Source organism: Ixodes scapularis, unplaced genomic scaffold (assembly GCF_016920785.2).
Source record: "Ixodes scapularis isolate PalLabHiFi unplaced genomic scaffold, ASM1692078v2 PGA_scaffold7__128_contigs__length_106722199, whole genome shotgun sequence".
Lineage (NCBI taxonomy): Eukaryota > Metazoa > Arthropoda > Arachnida > Ixodida > Ixodidae > Ixodes > Ixodes scapularis.
The window spans coordinates 11,112,695-11,136,406 of NW_024609882.1; the positions used below are offsets into that span (position 1 = coordinate 11,112,695).

Consider the following 23,712-nt stretch of genomic DNA (forward strand, 5'->3'; position numbering starts at 1 on the left):
TCCGGGTTATGTTATGCCTAAACTTGCGGCCTGACTTTCTGTTGGCCCATATAGTTTCAACCCCACGATAGCTGAAAGGATGTCAGAGGTCCCAAAAGAGACAGGATCGACGCAAGCACTGGAAGCAGGGCCGTAACCAGGGGGGGGGTTAGGGGGTTCCGACTTCCCCCCCCCCCCCCCCCCCCCCCGAAATTTTTTTCTGGGTACGGCCCTGGTCGGTGCACTTGCAGCCAGCCGATTTTAATCTCCACCTCTGCGCACGCGCAGTGGCACCGGTCGGCTACCGGGTACCAAACCGGGACCGGTTCTTCGGTTTGCTATAACTCTCCATTATATGCCACCGATGCACATGATTCATAGGCGAAAACAAGACAAAATGGCCGCCGTTGTCCCCGATAACCCCCCCCCCCCCCCCCCCCCCCCGAAATTTTTTTCTGGGTACGGCCCTGACTGGAAGTCTACCGCCGACAACGTTTCGACAATGCGCCCCGTCCGGGTTGCGCAGACCCGCCTCTTCGCCTTGACCGCTCTGTCGGGCTCCACACATCCTGTCATCGGCAGGGCTGGAAGTCAACCTTACGCATATCCTTCGCGGCGCGACCTCCTTTTTTTTATTCTCTTCCGCCCAAATAGGCGTACACATACACGGCACGCGAGCACCGGCGGCCACCCGGTTCAAGGTCGCAGTCAATCGACCGCGCTCACCTACCGGCGCCATTTTAGTTTTAGTCTTGCAATCGAAAGGACCTTCATACACGTAAAAACAGGGGGAAAGCGAGGGCGGCTAGGACCACCCCACCAACTTCCCCCCCCGCAGCGCATCGATTCATGCCGAATTACCTCTACAACGGGCGGAACTATAACGCATAAAACACATTTCCCGACTTCGACGAACGCGGAGAAAAATACTCGTTGTTTATGTTTCTCGTGTCTGCGTACCGGCGTGATACATCGCGGTACGGTCAATCTCGGGGTTACCGCGTCGGGCGTCTCGGATTGGATGACGCGTTTTTCCACTTTCATCCGATTGGTTGACGTGGCATCGTCTGACCTCCGGGCCGCCATTTTTAAAGCTTTCCTCGTTTTACTTTGCACGCTGCGTAGCAAGACCCGAAAACGAGGTCGGGTTTTGCATACCGTATACACATGGCTGATGCAGCACGCTAAAGCTGCAGTGCGACTTCGGCTTTAAAGGGCTGTTTAAACTGGTAAGCCTTTCGAGAGCAACGAATACCTCAACTGGCCTATATTCTTACTCTCGCGGAAGAGCATAACCTCGCAGAAAGCACAGAACGGCGTAGAGAACTCTTTGGTAGACAGCGGCGTCACAATAGCAGTCAGAATATCGATAAAACGAATGACAGCTGAGGTTAAACCTTAAACAATCCCCCCCCCCCCCCCCCCCTCCAAAAAAAGAAAAAAAAAAAAAAGAGCTTTAGCAACTGTTTTAACGAGTCCCGAGGTCGTGGCAGTGAAACGGACGTCTTCGAAAATAGTCGATCCATCAGCACACTGGATGAGGCCATTGTTTTTCGGGCGCGGCAGCGAATACCCCCCCGAACGGCATGCAGCAGGGAGGCGTGCACGGGGCGAAGCGCGCCGAGCCCCGGCGCTGCGACCGATGCTAATGCGACACGTGCATCAGCGTTTTGCTAATGCGTCATGCAGGCCCGATGTGGGGCACGTGGACACGCCTGAGCGCAGACCCGGCATCGAACTGCCGCTGGCAGCAGGGACTCAGTTGCCAGAGCGAAGCAAACAGGCCGATTTGCGACGAGACGGATCTTACCCCTTTATGGTTCCTGCCTGCGACGCGTCACCGACCAGGGGGTTACTGATTTCCAGCGACAATATGGATGGCGTCTTTAAGAAAAGTACCGTAAAAGCCCGTAGCGAAACACCGTCAAAGATGACAGACCCAAGTCGGAGATTTTTCGTCCTACTGGTCACAATGACGTTTTTAGTCGCGCACGTCGCCAATACCTCCATCGCCTCAAGAAAAACAACCACCGAAAGTTTCCGCGAAAACGTTATTACATCATCCAGTTGTCAAACGCAATGTCATATACCACAGCGCACAAAAGCAGCACAGGCACCCAAAAACCGCTGCGTGGGTGTCTCCCTTTTTGTGCGCCCTTGCATATTCTGAGCGTGCTTTTGAGCGCTGTGACAATACGATGAATTTGGGGTTTGAAATGAGTACGCGCATGAAAGATGTAAGTATCTTAACTCACCACAAAAAGGGGCAAATTATGAACGCCTCAAGGGGCACCGAATTTTACTATAAGGTAAGAATTAGTACAGGAATTGCGCCGCGTAGATACGCTGGAAGTTTATAAAACAAAAAAGGGTTGGCATAGAACGCAATCGCCATTCTTTTTCTCCAAGGTACTGACGAAAAAAGACGCTTCTGACGTGAAAACATACTGCACGTACAGAACAAAATTGCGAATTTAAACACAAACTGTAAAGCCCTTTATTTTCGCGGCCCCTATTTTTCACGAATCGTTCACAGAGGACATAATCGCGGCCACTAAATTTCCCGAATTCCGTGCCTTTAAATTTCGCGAGCTTTTCAATTCGTTAAATTAGCAAAAATTAAGGTCTCGCGAACGTTAAGGGTTTTACAGTAATCTTTTTAGGGGTGCCCGCCATTTTAAAGCACCTTAAGGAAAAAAAAATAAACAATAATAAACTGTATTACAGAAACGGCGGAACCTGGCATCCTCTGCAGGGTGTGAACGTAAAGGTTAAAACTGCTAGGGATTTCCCGTACTTCCGGAAAAATTCGCCGAAGCACGACTTTGGACAGTGTTGCCAAACTTCTACACAAAATTGAATTAAAAAAAAAAAAGCACCATCCTTGTTTGGAGACGCAATGGGAGGAGGTCACTCGCTCTGGCAAGTCAATCTGGAGTACCTGCATTCGGATTCTCAAATTCGCTGATCTGCACAAATCTCTTAATATATAATTCCTTTTCTTTTTTTTTCGCCAGGTTTGTGTCAGTTCTAATCCCTGCAGCCCTGCCGAACACTAGCGCCTTGTACGGTGAAATCGTGAAGCTTCGGGTTTGTACAATGAACTTCAAAATTTGCGGAACGCGTCTTTTTAGCTCATTTTTTTGTTTAAAAATACTTTTCGCTAGTTTAAAAGTAAGCGATTCGACGAACGCTTACTGAATGGGTACTGCGATAGATAACATACCTTATCAAATGTCAGCATGCAAAGATTTTTTTTAATAAACGGTTAGTGCGATTTTGAAGCTCCTCGTTCAGAATTGGGTCGAAACGCAGACAAAGAGGCCGCGATCTTTAGAGGCTTGCAGCCCGGCATTTTCAACAACGTGCCGATAGGCGGCGCCAAAAATACATAAGGTCTATTACCAGTGTTTGCGCAACGTTTGATTAAACAAACATGTAAACTTTTAATGGTTAGTTTGGTAAAGTGTATCACACTCCTCCCCCGCCAGGCGGCGTCAGCTTGTTTTCATTTCGGACGCGCAGAATATTCGAACTTGAGCCGAACTTAAACATGAGCAGGTTCGCGAGATTCCTGCTTCACAACCAGGGAGCGCAATCGGCAGCAGGCAATTACACTCCCAGAGAAGTCAGTATCTAAACCCTTGTGGTTGCAACTGCTGGTCAGAGCTTCGTTCTCCGGGTGTAGTTTTAGGGACGCTGCTACTGCTACTGCTAAAGCTACTACTACTACTACTACCACCACCAGGCACGTAGCCAAGATTTTGTTTCGGGTTGGGGGGGGGGGGGGGGGGGGGCGCCCATGACAAAATTTGTATGAGGGGAAGGGGGAGAGGAGGTCACAGCAAAATCGAAGATTTAGGGGGGGGGGGGGGCGGGCCCCATGCACCCCCCCCCCCCCTCCCCCCTGGCTACGTGCCTGACCACCATCACCTCGGGGACAACCTCCTCGTGAGTTACTCATAGCTAATACACCCTTGGGAATGTAAAGGTGGCCCCTTAGTTCCATTCCCAGGGGACTAGTATTTACACCTCTGGTGGTGCAAGAGCCTACCACTGGCAGTGGCGGATCCAGAACTCCGTTTTGGGGGGCGGTAAAATTTGTGAGGATACTATTTTCCCATTCTTTCTTGTGCACCGGAGGGTTCACCCACGTCAAATTGCCATTTGAGAAGGGGGAAGGGGGGGGATCGACTTTTTATTGGGGAGGGGGGGGGGGGGGGCTGACCACTGAGTCACACTTACAGACAAGTTGGTGGGCGTAAAAGACAATTAATTCAGACAACCGACGAGAAGTACAGTTGTCTTGGGTACAGTACGGGCCGTCACGAAATGAAACGACGTGCCTGACATTTCCGGGGTGTGACATGACAGCCTCCCTATTGCGTCGCTGGTTACACCTGTAGGAGCGTCAGTCATGTGCACTTAGTTACACCCCGAAGGGTGTTATAATGTCATCAACACCCCCAAGGGGCGTAACCGCCACGTACGGGCCCAGACCATACTAAACCTAAAAACGAAGCATTAGAAGAAAAAAAAATTGCTCGATATCACATGTGGCGGCAATTCTTCGAGTGAACCACTGCCGCGCAGATATATCCACCGAAAATTCGGTGAAATGGAAACATAAAAAAAAACACGTTCGATGTTCGCTCACTGTGAAAACAAAAGCGACGCCAAGCCCGTCACCTCGACGGGACACTCGTATATCTAACGTGGAAAACTACAACCACCGGCATTTCTTGCAGGGCTATGCGCGCCTTTCAACTCCCTCGCGCCCTCTCTCCCCCGCGGCCCAACTCGGCGTGAGCCCGTCATCAAAGGGGAGGGTCGTTTTCCTGCGTGGCCCGCACCGCTTCCTTTGTTGTCCGTCCAACAGTGCGCCAGAGAAGAAGAGCGCGTGAAATATTGCGAGCGGCCAAGGTCCACGACGATCGCGCCGCCGAGCACCACCGCGTGTCTCACTCTGCACCTTTGTTGTTTTTTCCCCCGCGTCGTCCCCGCTTTGTTTCCGCTTGCACGGAAAGCGGGAGGTCGGGCGACCCCGAGCGCCAAGTTTATATCCGGCCGAGCGCCAGCACTATCGCGCCGCTCCATCAGTTCCCAAGCGCGCCGGGGATCACTGGACGGGACTCGCTGCCACCACGGCGTGGACACAAGACGCCACCAAGCGGCGCCACATCAAGCTCCAGCGCACCCAATCCAAAACACCAAATCACGAGAACACATAAGAACACACCAGAACACACACATACCAGAACACACCAGAACACACACACACACACACACACACACACACACACACACACACGCACCGCCGTCAAAATTATTTCAGGCACAAAAGTTGACTTGGGGGGGAGGCAAAGGAAGACCGAGTTGTTTTCCGACGAGGCTCCAGCCCGTTCTTACAGCACTCGGAGGAGAAACGGGAATACACAACAGAATAAACAGAAATGGACCGAGAGAACATTACGGTTCAGATAACCCAACTTCAATGTCACGGATTTTACACCAGTGATTGTACACCTTTAGGAGTCTCCCTTCTCCCTCCTCCCTCTCTTCACCCCCCCCTTTTTTTTTCCCCCGAACCGCCTTCGAATTAAAAAAAAAGTACACGGTCCCCTCGGAGTCCCTCCAGAAATTCGATTACATTTGGCTTTTAAAGTACTTATACACCCGCATAATTGCAATAATCCATCTAATCCAATATTAAAAATACAAACCTTCCTCTAAGACGGTGTGTGCGTGGTTGTCCTTTTTTTTCTTTTTTTACAGTTTAGGCGGTTTTCTTTATTTTTTTTTTTTATTATGAAGTTAATTCACCAGCTTGCCAGATATTTTTATATAGTTAAAGACACGTGCAGAGTAAAAGAAGACAGACACAAAAACCTGCGCCGACTTACAACTAAACATTATCGGTGCTCACATCGAGAATAAATACTGCCCGAGTAACAAGCCAACAAGTCAACGCTGGAGTTGGTCGGTCTCGGATCTTTTGCTCTGTCAGTGCCATTGCGCCGTTCGCACTTTTAATAATGAAGCAACTCGCCCAATCGTCTACATCAGCGGCATCGTACTCATTCGAATGTGGGGACAAGCTGGCCTAACCCCAAAAAGTCGAGGGCCGACGTAGGGCGGGAAATATAATCCAGTATTTTTCGAGAAAAAAAAAAAATAACAGCACTGGTGTTTACGTTGGTAGCAGTCACTCCCCCACTGATACCCAGTAACTTCCTAAGGAAGGGACCTCGTGTTCTCTGCTTTTTGTAAACTCGCCGTTCTGACAGTGGCATCTTTAGCTTTGATTTGCTTATACGACTACTTCGGCTTCAAACCTGATGTAATAACATGGTTTAAAACGCCAACGTGCTGGCATTTCTCAATAGAACGAGAACAAGCACACCGTCGTCGCCCTGTCGCACAATTCGCGCGGCTACGGCTCAACACTCCTGAAAAAGATCTCTCTTTATACGAGTTTTTGCTTTCCTGACGACATGTACGGCAGTATAAAAAAAAATATTTCCATGTAAAGGCATTTTCTCACGGCTAGAAATTCGTGCTCATAGGTCTGCATCATCGGCAGTTGCATGAGCGAGAGTTTTTACATATAAGAAGGAGCTGAGAAGCAAATATTTAGACGAAGCAATACTTAGTCCAAAAGAAAGCAAAACAGAGATTGGAAAAGAATCGACGATATAAAACTGTGACTTACGGCGCATCTATTTACGCTCGAAGCATGGAAGCGGGCGGGGGCTTGCAGCCACGGGACGCTTCCGGACCGCGTCCTAGAGAGCCGCGGGCCGCATGGGGCCCGGGGACAGCGCGTTTCAGACCCCCCTGGTCTACATTATTCAACTCTCATTCAGGACCGAAACACGCGCCGAAACCCGCTGGCGACCGCAGCGCCACCGGGACTCCAGCGGTTTTATATCGTACGCTAAATTATGCATTTTAAATAAACTATACAAAAATCGAAAAACACGCGCTAGAAAAAAAAAAAAAAAATTAACAGACGGGCTGGTGTCCCAAATTCGTCACTGCGTTTCTTTCTTTTTAGTGTGTGTGTGTGTGTGTGTGTATGTGTATGTGTATGTGTGTGTGTGTGTGTGTGTGTGTGTGTGTGTGTGTGTGTGTGTGTGTGGTGTGTGTGTGTGTGTGTGTATGTGTGTGTGTGTGTGTGTGTGTGTGTGTGTGTGTGTGTGTGTGTGTGTGTGTGTGTGTGTTTGTGTGTGTGTGTGTGTGTGTGTGTGTGTGTGTGTGTGTGTGTTTGTGTGTGTGTGTGTGTGTGTGTGTGTGTGCGCGCGTGCGCGTGCGCGCGCGCGCGCGCGCGTGTCTGGCGCATGGTTGTAGCTATTGGCGCGCGTCATAAAAATAAAAAAAAAATCGGGCGACAATGTTTTGCTGACAGTGCGGAGGAAGCTACCCGCTCACTGGACCATAGTCAAACCTTTTTCTTTCGTCACGTAATCACGCTACACAACTCTCCGGCGAGACGCAACTTTGGTGCAGGGTTGCCAGATTGGGCTTGTAGTATTGGACTACCTATTTTCGTAGTTGCGATGACGAAAAAAACAAAAGAACTAGTGGTTGATTATCTGGCTATTTGTAGGTTATTTCCCAACCGCGATTCGAGCAATTTCAAACATGTCTTCTAATTACGGAGAAGATGCAAGCGAGCTGGTGAACTTTCATCATTGTAAAACCCGAAAAACGGACAACACAGGTACAGGTCTCAAGTCTGTGTTGTCCCTTTTTTTTTCTTCTTTTGTCCTACGTCTCGGGTTTTACAATGATAATGTTTTCTAAGCCTTAACACACAGCATTTTCGAGCCAGGTAGGAAACAAAGATTCACCAGAAAAAGCTAAAAAAAAATATATATATATATTTAGATATGGTCGCGGATACGCGATCGTTTTTATTTGAAGAACTGCCGTCTGAAGGATTTTTTGACACGTTCAACTTTCACTACCGCAGTGATCTGTACACGTGCTGCGCCACTGGTTCTGGGAGCTAGCAATGCTTGGCTTTCTTTCTACGTTATTTCGTAAACACACGTATGACGCCCTTAGTGTTCCAAAGAATTGTTTCAAATACTTCGTATCAAGTTTTATGGACAGACGCTTCATCTCAAGCAAATATGTGGGCAAACGCGGACTTGTTTGCAAACAGCGCGGTGGTCACGTGATAGAAAGGAGGAGCTTGATTGGTCCGGCCAGTGCGTAGCTCCCGCCGCACTGTCCGGTTAGGGCTGGACAAAGAGTAGCACGAGTCCCCACGCACGCCGGCCTGCAAACGGATACGCGACGAAGCGGCGGTTCCGCATCCTCCCCTCACGCGACCGGTGTCAGCTTTCCATCGGTCGGGTCAACATATATAATATATATAAAAAAAAGCACTACCATCGCTCGCTACTTGTTGCGCACACACTTGCCGCACCTCTGCTTCGCGCACGCACCGACCAAACCGCGCCAACGGCACAAAAGCAACACGAGTGAAAGTCTCGCCAGCCGCAAAAAGAACCCGATTCCTTCCGACCCACTTTTTCGTTTCGTTGAAGTCGATCGAGTCCCTTCAGAAAAAAAAAAATAAAGGGGGTGGGCGAGTATCGTGCTTATTTTCTGTCCCCTCCCACGTGTCCATACATCCATCGGAGTCGGCACTTCTTTGTTTGGCATCCTCCAAAAACCCGTTTCATTCTCCGTTTTTCTTCCCCATCTCGCCGCTATTACATCGCTAAAAAAAAAAATAAAAAAAATATGGAAGCAATACCCCCCCCCCCCCCCCCCCCTAGAAGTCAAGGCCTGAGGCTTTCACCCCCAAACGTCATAACCAGTGGACCCCAGGCAGCGCATCTTCGCAGCCTCTCGCAGCAAGCGCGACGCTAGCAGGCGCTGACGCCAAGACGGAGACGCGTCCTTCGCGGCGTTTCTCGCCCAGTTTCAGCGTGCTCGTCGCTGGAGGGGCCGGGAATCCACTAACGATGACGTCACGAGCGGGCCTTGCCTTCCAGCTGGTATGGTTGGAACAAGTCGCTGCCCCGACGGACGTCGCACCTTCGAACTGGTCCGCGCGGGCAGCAGAGACGTCGACCTGGCCACTCTTGTCGGCGGCGGCGGGGGAGGCCGGAGGGGGGCGAACAAAGGCCCCGAAGGAGGTCGCCCGCAGCAGATAACGGGAAAGGAAGGAAGCGGCCCGCTCGAGGGAGAGGCAGGCAGGGCAGCGCTCGACGGAAAATACGGCCCGTGAGCGCTTCCCCCCCCCTCGCCCCTTTCTTCGACGCCAAAGGTGGCAGGAACTTCGGCGGGACGTCAAATACGTCTATCAAACAGGGATCGTCGGAACCGGGCCACGGACGGAGCGACGAGGGGAGAAACAAAAAGAAGAAAGTGTCGGCCCACGAGAAAAGCCCTAGCTTGCTCGCACAATGTATCCTTGGGCAGACAAACCCAAGTTCCACTTTTTCAAAACTTTAAGCAAAATTAGAAAAAAAAAAAAAAAAAAAATGGAAAATTTGCGGATATTATCTGTCGGAGGAAGAGGCGCAACGTTCATCTGATGTATTCTTTCACGTTAACAACCAACTAAAACTAAATTATTAAACGTAGTTTCCTCTAAAATTGTCTAAACATTGCTAATCATTTTCTGGTGAGTAAAACGACCTACCGTATAAAATGCAAAACGAACCTAGAATCAAGTGTTTCTTAATGAAAGTGCTTTTAAAACTTAATTTTTTTCCCTAAAATTTACATTTTTTTTGTGTGTGCATAGATTCATGCCAGCACGAATTCCGCAAGTCATTCTCATGCGAGACCCCAACCGATATCATCTACAAAACGTTTTACTGGTTTAGACAATGCATTTTAGGTTGACTGCGTATTCCTAGATTTCTCTAAAGCTTTTGATCTTAAGTCTCACCAACTACATTTTTATGTCAAGCAAACTAAACATTGACAGGAACATCAATTGGTCGGATCAAATACTTTATCTAACAGAACCCAGTTCGTAGCAGCTAATGATTTCGATTCTTCCCCTCGCGCGGTCGGCTCTGGTGAGCCGCATGGCTCGGTTCTCGGCGCCCCGCTTTTTCTTATTTGCATAAATGATTTAACTAACTCCGTAAACTCATGCATTGAATTATTTGCTGACGACTGCGTAATGTTTCGTGTTATATCCTCTAGTGCCGATACCTTCATACTTCAACCTGACCTTAAAACTTCTACTTGGTACGACACGTGGAAAATGAGTCTTAATACTAATAAATGCAAAGTAATGCAAATTACTTTGCATTACACTACTCCAACTATAACATTGTAGGGACAGTGCTGGAACAAGTGACGTACTACAAGTACCTAGGTGTCCATATCACCGCTAAACTCTCCAAGCAAACGCATATCACCTATATTGTAAACAACGCTAATCAAATGCCTGGGTGTTTACGTCGAAACTTCTCTACAAGATACTGGTCCGTTCCAAATTTGAGTACGCTTGTGCGGTATGGGATCCAAGGCCAGACTTTTGTACTATATAACCTAGAATAAGTTCAAAATTGTAGTGCACGTTTCCTTTTGTCTAAACAACATCGTGAATCAAGTGTTTCATTAATGAAAGTTACTTTAAGCCTTCCTCATCTTGCTCTACGCGGAAACGTGTCTAGACTAGCCCCTCTTCATAAGATTTATAATCAAAATCATTCACTGAAAAGCTAGCTGCTTTTAGAGCCCTCATACTTGTCATCCCGTGCGGACCATAACCATAAAGGTGTCCCTCACTGTCGCACTAACCTGCCCTTTTCATTTTAAGTTCCTAAAACAAGCAACGAATGGAAGCACCTGCCCATCTCGATCGCCACCATAACAGATCTAGTCAATTCTAAATCTGCCATTGAAACACTTTTTTTGCCTTGTTAATCTGCTTTCGTTTATTTTACGTCATCGTATTTGAGTGCATGTCGTTGTTATTGTTTTAATTTTGATTACCAGTCCCTTCTGTCACGTCTTCAGGCCCATGAAGGTATCCAAATGAAAAGAGAAAAAAAAAAAAAAAAACTTTCAGCCTTTCCACTCTGGTGAAGAAGGAAGACCAGCGAATCTGTACTATGGTGGGACGACCTCAAGGACGACTTCTAGGACAACCTCTAGGACGACCTCAAGGATGACTTTTAGGACGACCTCGAGGACAACATCAAGGACGACCCCTCAAGGATGACATCGAGGACGACGCCTAGAGAAATTCAGCCTTTCCACTCTGGTGAAAACCAGAGTGGAAAGGCTGGAAAGGTTGCCGCCATCTATGAGCGAAGCCGGTAAACCGGTTGTCTGGTTGCCGCCGTCGCTCATAGATGGCGGTAGCTGTCCAGAGTTTTGTGTCGACATTTCTTTGCGGGGGACACGATCTTTAATAAACGCTGTTTCAGTAGTTGGACAAAATTCGACAAAAAGTTGAGAGGTTCGACAAACGTTAGCAAGATCCCTATAGCTGCAACATGCATGATGTCCAAAGGGACGGACAAATTGACGTCCCCACTCACACTTTCTCCATAATGAGCCGAGGATACAAACAGGAGAACACACACACACCAAGGTCTCGCAGACACCTCACGCGTTTCGAGGTCCCCCTCCTTCGCGTGCCGCCTTTCCTCATTACCCCAGTTTAAGCGTCGTAAAATGGATTGGAGGCCAGCATCTGGCAGTTGGGTAGGAGCACGAACGAATACGAAACTGTAAAAAAGCCACCCGTGATCGAAGAACCGGACCGATCCCCCGCCAACGTCTCGATCTTCTAAAGAAGGGACGGACAAACACAAAAAAGCCAATACAGCTAAACATTTATTGCACCAAGGCGTCCTTTAGATACGCCCACGACCAGTCAAGTACACGTTTAAAGTTCACAAAACAACATAATATTCGAACTACAACTATACTCTAGTTCACCTTATGATGTACCGCAGGAAAGGCTACAAGCGCTAGCTCATTTCTCTAGGGCATATCTCGGCGGCACAAGCTCTCGTGCACTAAGGGCAGCTGTCAACGCTATGAGCTCGCGCTTCTAGCCTTCACCGCGGTACAACATAAGGTGAAACGGAGTATACCAACGACAATGAACAAAGCGCAATGTGTGTTCGGAGCTTTGTGTTTGTCCGTCCAAACATTCTCTTGCTACAGGGTTACTACGGCGATCTTCTATAATCGCGGTCGATTCAAGAAAACAGCAAGTTTTAATTATAGCTTATACGTTGCGAAAAGGTTGTTACAAGATCTGCTTGCCAAAATAAAAACAAGACGACTTTTTTTTTTTATGTGGAAACGCTGGTATATCTGACGGCTTACAGGGAGGTGGCGGCCAAGCACTGGATCACCTTGTCTTGTCGGCGTATTCTTTGATCATTTTCTGCCGAATAAATGCCCCGTTGCAAATAAACCAGCGCGCCAAGTTTGCTGTTAAGTCGTCCCCTTGACAGCATGCTGCATGAGCATACCCACACGGCGCCTACTCCCCGGGCTCCCCCGTTCTATCTTTGAGATGATCTCACCCGAACAGCAGAAATGCACTCAACCGCCACGCTGTGGTCAGCCCGTAGAAACAGTTCATTTAGGAGTGAGTAGGGAAGCTCCCGGTAGACGAGCTCTCGCGTCGTGAAGTCATTCGGCGAAGGAGCGCTTTCGACTTGGTGCGAGCGGTTCAAGAGAAGGTGATTGGGGTCGAGTCTTGGGACTCCCCCCGAACGTTTCCGCGCAGATATTTGCATCGGCAGGTAAGTTGAGTCACCTGCAATGTGTGTCACAAAACACACGCGACTTTTGCTGTGGTTCAGACAATGGAAAGCTCAGTTTCCCTCACCGCGACGCTGATTGGGGTGGAAATTCCCCGACTTTTACGGACTCGCCACATTCCCTGACAATTCCCGGTTTTCGAGGTTAATAGACTGCATAAATAAAATATATATATATAAATAGTGGTGGTTTAAAACCTGGCTTCTGTTCGTTGTTTTTGTTTTCGCACGAAAATATTCGGGTATTCGCGTCTTTTGTCTTTTTCCACGAACACGTACAGTGACAACGCAACCCTTTTTTAAGTCTTAGGCCCGACGAGGCACACGCGCATTAATAAAGAATAATATAATTAACGTAATGTAACTTTCATTAGCACTCAGGCAGCGAATGGAACGGGTAGCCGCGAATCCCTGCGTCCCCCAAACTCTCTGACGTCATATCTCTCCGCGCTGATGCCCAGGTTTCGGTTTGACCCCGTTCCTTTTCTTTTTTTTTTTTTTTTTCTTTTTTTCCAACAAATAAGCAATTTTGCAGGACGAAGGCTTTTGAACGGCGTCTGGACACCATATTTTGGTGCGCGGAAAAGGACAGACTTCTGGGATATACCAGTGCACCCCTCAGACAGTCGTGGTGAAAACACGTCCGATGTCCTCGGTCCATATCCAGTGCCCGACTGGGGGGCTATCGCAGCATTATTACTGTATTGCATAACAGTCGGACACAACCTGCAGCGCACTGTTCGTAGATGTATGCGCTACCTCCGCCCCCGAAGGATCGTTCCCACAGCCGCGTTTGACTGCGTTTTCACTTCGTTTAAAGGCCCCTATACGCACAGTTGCGTTTGAGTACGTTTGACTGCGTTGCGTCGAGAACCGAAAGCGAGTCACCGGCACATGTGTGCTTCGTATGAAGCGTGGAATCCAATTTAAGGAGTCATCTTGGCACGCGACACAAGAAACAGGACCGTCCTGGTTTCTCGCAGCCGCAACGCAGTCAAACGTAACTGTGCGTAGGGGGCCTGAGGCTATACTGACATATCTTGTGCAATGTGCACATATTTTTATGGTCTGGTCTATATAGCGTTTTCTCGTCGTGCAAGTTGCAGGTGCGAGCTTGAGAGAGAGCTATTTTCGGTGTTTGCGTTGTAGACGTTCTGCTCCAGAAATAACAAAACACCGCTTTAGGTGTAAGCTGCTTAATGTGGAAGGACTATTTCACAGATGCAAGCTGAAATCTGAGAAGCCGGTATTCTACCGAGGTTTGAACAGCCGAGAGAACGTGTCTATTCTTGAAGGTACTGGTCGATCTGAAATTGGTCTATATATGTCGACGTGCGCTGGGGTTTCGCCAGGAATTGAAATTAGGGGGGGGGGGGGGGGGGGGGGGCATTGAGAATAGAGGAGTCGTTGCGAATTAAGGGGGTGTTTTCGGAAGATTCAGTGATTTCCCTACACACACCCCTGGGGGAGGGAAATCACTGGAGGCTCGGACAGCCAGAGACAAAGGTGTTCATCTGAGCTTCGCCATTTTCGCAAAGTCGAGTTTGCGTTTAAACTGTGGAGAGTGCTCGTTAATTGTTGCAACTATCTTCTCCAAGCTTCGAATAGAAACGTTTTTTGATGATGTACTCGCAAGAAAAGATGCGAGATGACTGCCCTTAAACAGGAATATTTTGACCAGTTTGACCAAAGACGAAGCAATCGCCGAAGGCAACGTATGAAGAAAGGAACCTCCCATAATACCACTCTCCCCACCACACACCCCTAAAATAATATAAAAGTTGTGTTTTTCAAAAGAAAGATGTCTTGTTCTCGTCGTTTCTATCACTTTCCTCTTATTGATATGTCATAACAGCACGCTCCAACTCGTCGAGACCTTAAAACAACGCGGTATTCCGAACTAAAACTAAGAATAAAAAAGGAAAATAATATTTGCTTTGAACTTTGAAGACTCCAAATTTCCAAGAAGCAAACGCAACCCCACAAAACTCGAGTTCCACGCCAAACTCTACTTCACCCGAAAGAAACCCACCACATAACCAGCAGACAAAAGAAAAGGCGCTAACGAGCGAAGGAGAGAAAGGGAGGGGGGCACGGAACAATGAAATTGTCGCCAGGAGGAAGAAATCCCCAAAACAAAGGCAAGAAGAACACGACGCATCTAAAAACAACCGCTAGTTTCCCGCCACCCAGCCCAAACGACTGACACAGCCCCACACTCTCAGCCCCATGGCACCCCACGCTCGCGGTACGTACCACAGCGGTGGTCGGCGGTCCTATCGCGGAAGAAGACACCACGTGATCTCACGCGTAGCCTGGTTCCCAGGTGCGCGCCCCTTCGACAATGCGATTGTTCCGAGGCAATTTAGAACTGAAACGAGCCTTGTTCGAAAAAGAACTGCCGCTTTCTTTTGTTGTTGCTGCTGCTGCTGTTGTTGGCATAACCATTTCATCTTCCTGCTTTTTTTTTTTTTTCTCACCGCGCCGATCTCCCACCATTGTTGAGCTGCAACAAGACGCGAGATCGCCGAACGTTGCTCATCGTTGCACGTTTTTGTTTTGCTGGGATTTGATGCGCGGATGTGCATTTTCTATTTTCGCTCGAGTCCACAATCAAACTGTCAAAGTGAATTACATTGTGAGACGTCTTGCCATCGTCAGCGAAAACCCGTGAAACGAACATCCTGCGGGACAAAGCTGTCGCTAACGGCACAGCCGCCTGCCGGCGCCCCGCGTTCCGGATGCCAGCCCACGCACGTAACAGAGCCGACAGAAAACAGTCTGTGACGGTAACGAAAATTCCAAAACTGGCACCAACCTTATTGGCCTGCAACCGGACAGACGGAGAAGCTTACGCGTGTCTGCTCGAGTGGTGAGAGAGCAGACAAAGCGCTGCCCGCGGCAGCAAGTTAGCGCTCGAGCCAAGATCCTCAGAAGAGATGTCATGGTCCTCTCCGATCTTTCCCTCGTTGTACGGCGCCACCATAACGTCTCGGTCGGCTTGAAGAAAGTGTCGTACCGCAATTATAATTCCCCGACACTTCTAATGTATCTTCGCCCATTATTATCATTTTTTTTTTCAGAAATGGAATTGTTGAAGTTCCTAATAAAGAAGGCGAAGATGCTGTGCCACTGTGGATGCATGGAACATCCTGAAATTTAGAACAAAAATATAAGATCAGTCGGAGTGTGCGATTCCACGACTTGTTAGAGCTACCTTTAACCCAGATGGTTGTTCATAGTGTTCTGAACACAGGTTTCAACGTTTTTCACCAATAGACCGATCCCATTACCCAGTTTCGCTACGCCGCCGCTGTTTTGACCCCCACGCAGGAACCTTTAACCTTACAAAACATATTTCAGGTAGTCTATAGAAATCTTATTTACATTTTAACGACTGTTTCAATTTCCTATCCAATCATGTCGTATCCAAAGTTTTCAATAGATTTTCTACATACTTGCTTTCAAGTAAGTTAAGTCTATGGAGCACAGACGATAGAAATACTATAGAATTTCTATCACCACGTCGCAACAGACTTTCTGTTGCAATATGCCTACAGAATTTCTATGGGCTAGACTCGATAGAATAATAAGATACAGTGCGGAGAAGCGTCATACACGCCCAGTTGGAACCTCCTTGCAGAGGCTGCTTTTCCGACCGTGTCAAATAAGTATCGCATCTTGATAAAAATTTATAGTTGCAGGTAAATTTCCCCAACTCTAAGGAACCACATCTCGTATAAATTGTCGGTTAAAAAAATACTTGAAATCCTATTAATTCCTGAAATGGTCATCGTTTAAATGATTAGGCAACACCACCGAATTATCAGTGTTTTGGTTATCTCGGCGACGCGTGTACTTCATTTGTGATGTCAGCGTATGTACACACAGCAAGTGGCGGCTGCATGTTTCCATGAATATATCATAAAAAAGATACTGCGCAAGATTTTTTTTCCCTTTATCCCGAAAAAAACTGACCAGTTGTCCGTACAAAGAGGACAGAAAAGTCGTTAAAATGTCTCTTCTTTTTTTTTTTTTTTTATAAAATTTCTATTTAATCTTTATAAACTACGTCCTACAGAAAGTGAGAAAAAATAAGAAAAACGGCCAAACAGTGGACAGAAAAGTGGATACAATTTCTTTAGAATTCCCCAACATTATTAAAGGGTTAAAAAGACCCTGCTCCGGGCATAAAGTGGACAAAGTAACTTTATATATACATCGAAAAAAAAAAAGTTTTCGACTGTTTTCGTGAAAGGAGAACGACGAATAGCCGTTTCGAACATCAAGCTTTCCTGTTTCCGAGTAAAACGCTCCATCGGTAAGGGTATAATATAACGGTGGTGCGTATGGGCAGATAATACGGGATTGTCACTACATCCACAAATATACGAGGTTACCGATATAGCTCCTTTCTTTTTTTTTTTTTTTTTTCTTGCACAACAGCGCTAAGCGATTCGCAGAACGCCAGAAGTGCAGTGATAACGCGAAAGCACTTTTATAGGGGCATTCCGTATAAAGCGTATGTTCGCCGTGTAAAACCTACTCACACAAAGAAAGAAAAAACGCGTAGTGTAATATACTGCGCGCATCGACACTGCAGATGTAGTCTAGGTTCGCTCGATAACGCAATAGCAGACGAAACAATACCGTTCCGTTACACGCTCTGGCCGTCCGATCACGCGTCACCTTTTTGGCACGACTGTCTTTAAACACGAACCTCAAGTAGAGAAAACTAAAAATCCTCGAGTTGTTTTTCTTTTCATCACCTCCGACCGCGTCCTTTTGGCACGGCAACGAATATCGCATTTCGAAAGCCAGAAGAACGGTACATTAAAAAAAAAAAAAAAATAATAATAAAGATGATAAAGTCAGTCCCAAAGACGACCCGTCCTTGGCTAAACTCCTTCCAGTCTTTTTTTTTTTTTTTCGATTGCACGATTTGGTTTAGCATTTTGGATGCTGCAATAAAAACACGAAAAAAAACGGGCTCCGTGCATTTGAGACGAAGGTTAGGCCACGACAACCATGTCAACACGGCTGGCCACTCAGAACTCCTCCGACGAGATCAACCTTACACACACAGAGCAGTGAGTTTTTGAATCCCCCGTTATCGTCGCAGTGTACCCCAAAGCAAAGTTACGTGCACGCAGACGCGAAACGCGGTGAGCGACGATCCAGATCGACCGCATATTGAGCGGGCGCAAAGCGTCCACAACAACAACGGGTAGGATTCCATGGTCGGCTTACCAGACGAAGTTGAACATGAACATTCCTCGGTACTTGACGCGTGCCACCGCGCACATGAGCCCCGGTGCAACGGGAAGGCAGTAGGCCGTTGTCGGTCGGCGCATTACATGACGACGAGCACACACTTTTTTTTTCACACGCAGCGCAGGCGACGCGCCGACAGCCACCACCGGCGCGTTGCGGGGCGAAGAGCGTCGAGGACGACAGAAGACATGGCAGGATCGCCGACAACGTTCTCGGCGTCTCAGACACACTGGGACACTTTGGGAACGGGGGGAGAAACAAAAAGATTGCAAGCACAGAAAGCAGCCGTCCGCGCTGGCGACGTTGCCGACGGGCAAACGGAGCAGACGAAGTATTCGTTCTGACGTCACCCGCTCAGGTGATGTGCGCTCCGCGAGCGAAAACGAGAAGAGAGAGCGGCCGCCGCTTCATGGCCCCCTCGCGGAACGGGTGCGAGTTAGGCGCCTCGTTTTATTCCCGGTTTGCCGCCTCTGGCGCCTTCGGCCTGCTGAGACACTCGCGCGGTACGGTTTGCTCGAGCACCGAATGGGCTTTTTCCAAGAAGAGTTCTGGGCATGCGCGTGCTGTTTTCAAACACCGGCGAATGCTTGAACTACGCTTGATGGACCAGGATATCTCGGGAGGCCACGGGTTCACGGGAACTTCCAGGGGAGATGTGTGCGCTAACCCACATTACTGACCTTCACTTTTTGTTCGGTTTGCTTCATCGCTGTGGTACCGTGACAGGTTATTAACCTTTTAGACATCGCGGAGTACTTCGTCATTACCCATTTCAGTGGTCGAGCATAACGGTGACGCAATACAACTTCAGTCACGGTACTGTAGTCACGGCCACTCGTATCTGGCGCGCGAGAAAGGGGTCTAAGGAAACCTCCGAGAAATGAGGTTTCACGTGAAAGTAAAATTAATCATTTCATTTTCATTAGAAAAAAGTCGAACGAGTCTTTAATTTCGAAAAAAGAAAAAAAGAAAGGAAGCGAACTGATCAAACCAGGAAGTCGTAGTGGGCAAAAACCGGCGCATTTTTCTTCCGCGTTCCAAATGGGAGCATTGGGTTGGCAAAAGCCAGCTCGTTTCCAGCCCGCCTCCCCGTTTAGAAAAGAGACGTGTAAGCTTGTGTTCTTTGAGTTCTCTGCCAACAAGATGACATAAACGAAGCAACAGAAAATCACCCGATTTCCGAATCTAAACACGAAGGGAGTAACGGCGCTCGTTCCCGTCGACGCAACCGCTTCGACTGGCGCATCACGCGTGCAAACACCTACTCGCTGAGCGTGACGCAATAGGGTAGAAGTACACTACTTTTGCACTGTTATGAAAGACAAAAAGGAGACTTAAACTCGCTTGCGTTGAGTACGACCAATGCGCGTCGCCTCCAACAAAACCGGTTTTTACCCCGTTTTGTTGGAGCCGACGCAGCCGTTGCCATAGCAACCCTCGCACTAGGTCGGACTCAACGCAACTGTGTGAATAGGCCGTCCATACTTGCGTTCGCTTAGGACTGGGTTCCTGCGGTCTCTTGCGACGAGGGCACACACCGGCACGCTGGCGCCACCTATGAGGTCACCCTGGAACTGCACGTCACTAGAGCGAAGGTTTTCCGGTATTTGCGCGATCAACTGTACGTGTATCACCTACGAGAATTGGTCGCTCATAACGTTGTCAAAAGGCAAAAAAAAAAAAAAAAGAAATGCGGGAAAAAAAATTAATTGTAAGTGTTCCACGGATACCCGACAGATGGCGCCAGTATGTCACAACTATTCTAAGCTTAAATGGTAAAACAAAATGGCTAGGTGGCGTAAGCTACCGCCCGATCCAAAGGGCTCAGCCGGAATGATCCATTCATCCATCAATGTTAATAAGTGTGTGAACCAGTGGTGTGAACGGCCAAAGAACGAGCTGCTCCAACAAGGCTCTTCGCTCTTCAGAGTATCGGAGAGAACGCGAGGAGGGACTCGGCACCGTCTCCAGCGTTCTCTCTATTGGGTTGGAAACATTAGAGTGCTTTGGAGAAAGAGCTTTGTCCAGCACTCTGAACCTGCAGGAGACTGTTAGAAACAAAGCCGCGTTTGCCCGCACAAGGAGCTGGCACTGCGCGTGAACAGGAGTCTGCGCGTGCGCAGTGCCGACCGACAGCAGCGCCACGGGCGTGACGTCAGAGAGTGGCGGCCATAGCTGTGTGCGCGGCTGCTGAGCGCGTGCTGAAGGCGACCTTCCACAGTTGCAACGTGCATTCCGCACCATCGAGATTGCCGGTCTTCGCAGCTCGTCCTGAGCATGCGCTCTCGCCCTCAAATATGGCGTCCAGCGAATAATTAGGGCGTCAGTCGAGTCGACTCGGGGAAGAGAAGTCGACTGATTTAGAAAATCATCTCCAGGCCGTTTACGCACGACGTGACGAGCAACGTCACGCAAAACCTGTCGGGGCTCTCGGATCAGAAGAATGAATGGCGTATCCTCGACGCGGCTTCGTCGCTCAGGTGGCCCTTTTCCCACGGATCTTAGCGCATGTCAGCAAACCTGTCAGAAACTGCCGCCAGTCGAAACGTCGTCCAGAAAGACAGTGCGAGGGGGAAAAGGGCGCGCACGAGAAAAGCCACGGTGGAAAGAAGGTCGCGCCTCTCCACTTCAGCCTTCCTATACTCTGTGCCACTAGTTGCGTGCAGTACGGGCGAAGGCAACGACAGGCAAGGGGACATAGGGCGAGCATTAGGAAGGCTGAAGAGGAGGAGAAAAACCTCTAACCTCTCCTCTCTAACGTTCCTATAATGCTCTCCTTTTCTCCTCTCTCCCTCCAATTGCCATCCTCTCCCGTCCCGCCATCCTAGTGCTCGCCCTTTCTCTCTTCGCCTGGCGTTGCCTTCACCTGTACTGCACACAACTAGTGACGTGGAGTATAGTTTCGGCCCTTTTTCCCCTCTTTCCAGTTCAGCAGAGGGAACGCTGGAAAGGAGGTTTCCTCCCTCCCAGCGCTCGCTCTGCTGAGCTGAAAAGAGAAAGGAGGGGCTTCCTCCGAAGCCTTAAACGATAGCCTCCTCGCAGAGGGCCTGCACACCATTGCGCGACAATTTATCGAAAATATCGAGAAAGAATAGACAAAATTAAAAACTGGACCGTTCTTTTTGGCCTTTTCTAAAGGCGTTCTAAACGCATAGCACTTGCCTCTTGGCACTCCCCCTTTTGCGAGCGCAGTAAGGAGGCCACTCAAGGGCACATCGCGAGAGCTTCCATGCGACACAGTGACGTCATAAAGTCGCGTGACGGCATTCTGTCAGGTACGTTACGGTGTCACATGACGCCGTAGTTTCACGTAACGGTCTACTTTCGTATGACGTCACGAAGTCACGTGACGACATGATGTCACTTGATACTGTGACATCATCATCAAGGCTTCAGTCACAGACACAAAATCCACTATAACTTGCTATACACATGCGCTACGTAGGTCTTGTTATCATAAAATTAAACATAGCTTTGACAGGCAAACTGAACGCCTCGCAGATGCTGGATTTCCCTCCCACGTGTTAACAACGGTCGCCGAGTCTTTGCTGAAAGATATCAAGAGCAGGCCTATGACAAGTGAACAAGAGGCCAACAACAGAAAGGGAAGGGAAAGAAGAACGTTTGTGGTCATTCCCTACATACACGGCTTGTCCCACAACCTAAAACGCATTGCGGACAGGTGTGACGTCGACGTTTTATTCTCTGCTCCGGACAGGTTGTCCAGGTTGCGCAGAGCTGTTAACCCTTCTCCGAGGGCAGCCACGGCTTGCAGTACGAGGCATCGAGATCGCCTCGTCTCGTGTTCTGAGGGGGTGGTTTATTCCCTCCCTCTGACGTGTGGCAAGCGCTACGTTGGCTAGACGGGCCGCTGTCTCAATTACAGGTTAAGAGAGCACGCTTACATTGTCTCCACAACCATGTCTGGTCATCTGGGCATTCATTGCCGCGACTGTGGTTGCCTACCCGACTTCCAACGGTGTGAGGTTGTTAAGCGGCATAGGGACCAGCTTACTCGGGAAATTCTAGAGGCTGTTGAGATTGCGAGGTTGGGTGCAGTATGTGTAAGCAGTCCTTCTGTGGCCCTATCAGGCAAAGAGATGAATTATCTGGTTCCCTGACTTGCTCGTTTTTTAGCACGTACTCTGTACGGCTGTGTCCATGGCGCATTTTATATATATATATATATATATATATATATATTTTTTTTTTTTATCAGTTTTATTTTTACCGGTGATGCATCACATGGGCTGAATTCTTTCTTCTCTTTTGTTCGCGACACCGCAAATATATATTGCGATTTTGCGTTCAATAAACTCAGTTGTAAGTCAGCGCTACGTCCGTGTCACTTCTTTGCCTGGTCCTCGTCTTTTCGCGCTGTTTTTAATTCCCACTAGAAACATTAAGCATTAAAAAAGAAAAAAGAAAAATTATTCAGATAACGGACAGAATAACACGAGAATCTCGATGATTTGGTGTCGTCTTGTCCGTTCTTTTATCTCTCCGTGTCTCGGGGTTCCAGCGTACACTTTCGCTTCCATTCGGAGAACAGTCGTGTCGACAAGGGGATGTCGGCAGTCTCGAGAGGAAAGGGCACAGGTGACGATTACGCCACGGACCCGCGATACGAGAAGTCGGGGCGATACGTGAAGGGGGACGACGCTTTCCCGTCCGTCTAAAGATAGGGCGCAAACACGCGGCCGGGCGCGAAGGACGCACCAACCCCGCTGGCACGTCCAGTTGCTCCAGCGAAAGAAACGCTCCGTCATAGAAAAAAAAGAAGCGATGCACAGCGCGCCGTGGTCATAATTAGAAAACAAGGAGCAGCATTAAGACCAGACTGCTCAAACATCGGGCGAAAGAAGCCACGAGGACAAAAGTAACCGCAGATACGCCCCAAGCATGCTCGAAGCACGCTGACTTCGTACATGCTCCAAAAATGTCTGCAGAAATTTTTTTTTTTCCCCAGTTGTATATGAGCCGTGTGACCGCCGTTTTATGGAAAGGCAGGATAAAGATCCAAGATGCACAAAGATAGATTGTCTTTGCAAAAAAAAAATAATAAAATAAATCTTACAACGTGTTTGAGTCATGGTTCGTCCCCGAGTAAGTGCAACATTTCAGAAAACCCTTCGCGGCGGCCCAGACCACCCCAGATGTGCCAACTTTCTCCGCTAGGAGCCCAAGGAGGCGCCACCCGCCTCGCGGGACCCACGCTACCACTAAGGCACTATTGCGGCACCGCCGACGGAATTACGCTGGGCAGTGGGAACTCGAAACGATTCACGCTCGGAAATTGTCACGTGCCCACACGCGAGGAAGAGCTGTGCAAACACGGTCAAGCGGCGCCGCAGGGCGGCGTAGGTAGCGGCTTCTTGGCAGTCGGTAAATAGCCGTCGTCGAGGGCGGAAAGAAAAAAAAAAACGCCTCGCCTGGGTGTTGTCGCTTCACGCGCCCACGTCCCAGAAGCCGAGGCGCCCGCTGCCCTCAAATCGTTCACTGTAACTTGGCAAACGGCGAGGGCCCCAGTGAGCCAATCAGCAAGTCGGACGAAGACACGTGACCCTAGTTCACTAGTTGCGCGCAGTGTTGTCGAAGCTACGCGCGGGAGAGAGAAAAAAGCTGTATGAATTTCGAAAGTATCTGCTAATGCCAACGTCCGAGACCACTGGGACTCACAAATTAGGGT

General features: G+C 48.7%; 1 protein-coding gene across 2 annotated transcripts in view; it reads right to left on the bottom strand.

Moving 5' to 3' along the window:
* The window catches only part of LOC8040206 (MOB kinase activator-like 2), a 48,124-nt gene that overhangs the window by 20,599 nt on the left and 3,813 nt on the right, over positions 1–23,712 (bottom strand). Inside the window, exon 1 of one of the 2 annotated variants that reach the window (XM_002414028.5) lies at positions 18,000–18,384. The exons of the other annotated variant lie outside the window; for it this stretch is intronic. Coding sequence (XP_002414073.3) covers positions 18,000–18,103 — 104 coding nt within the window. The 5' untranslated portion in view covers positions 18,104–18,384. Of the gene's footprint in view, positions 1–17,999; positions 18,385–23,712 lie in introns of those variants that run through there. 2 annotated transcript variants of the gene reach the window in all.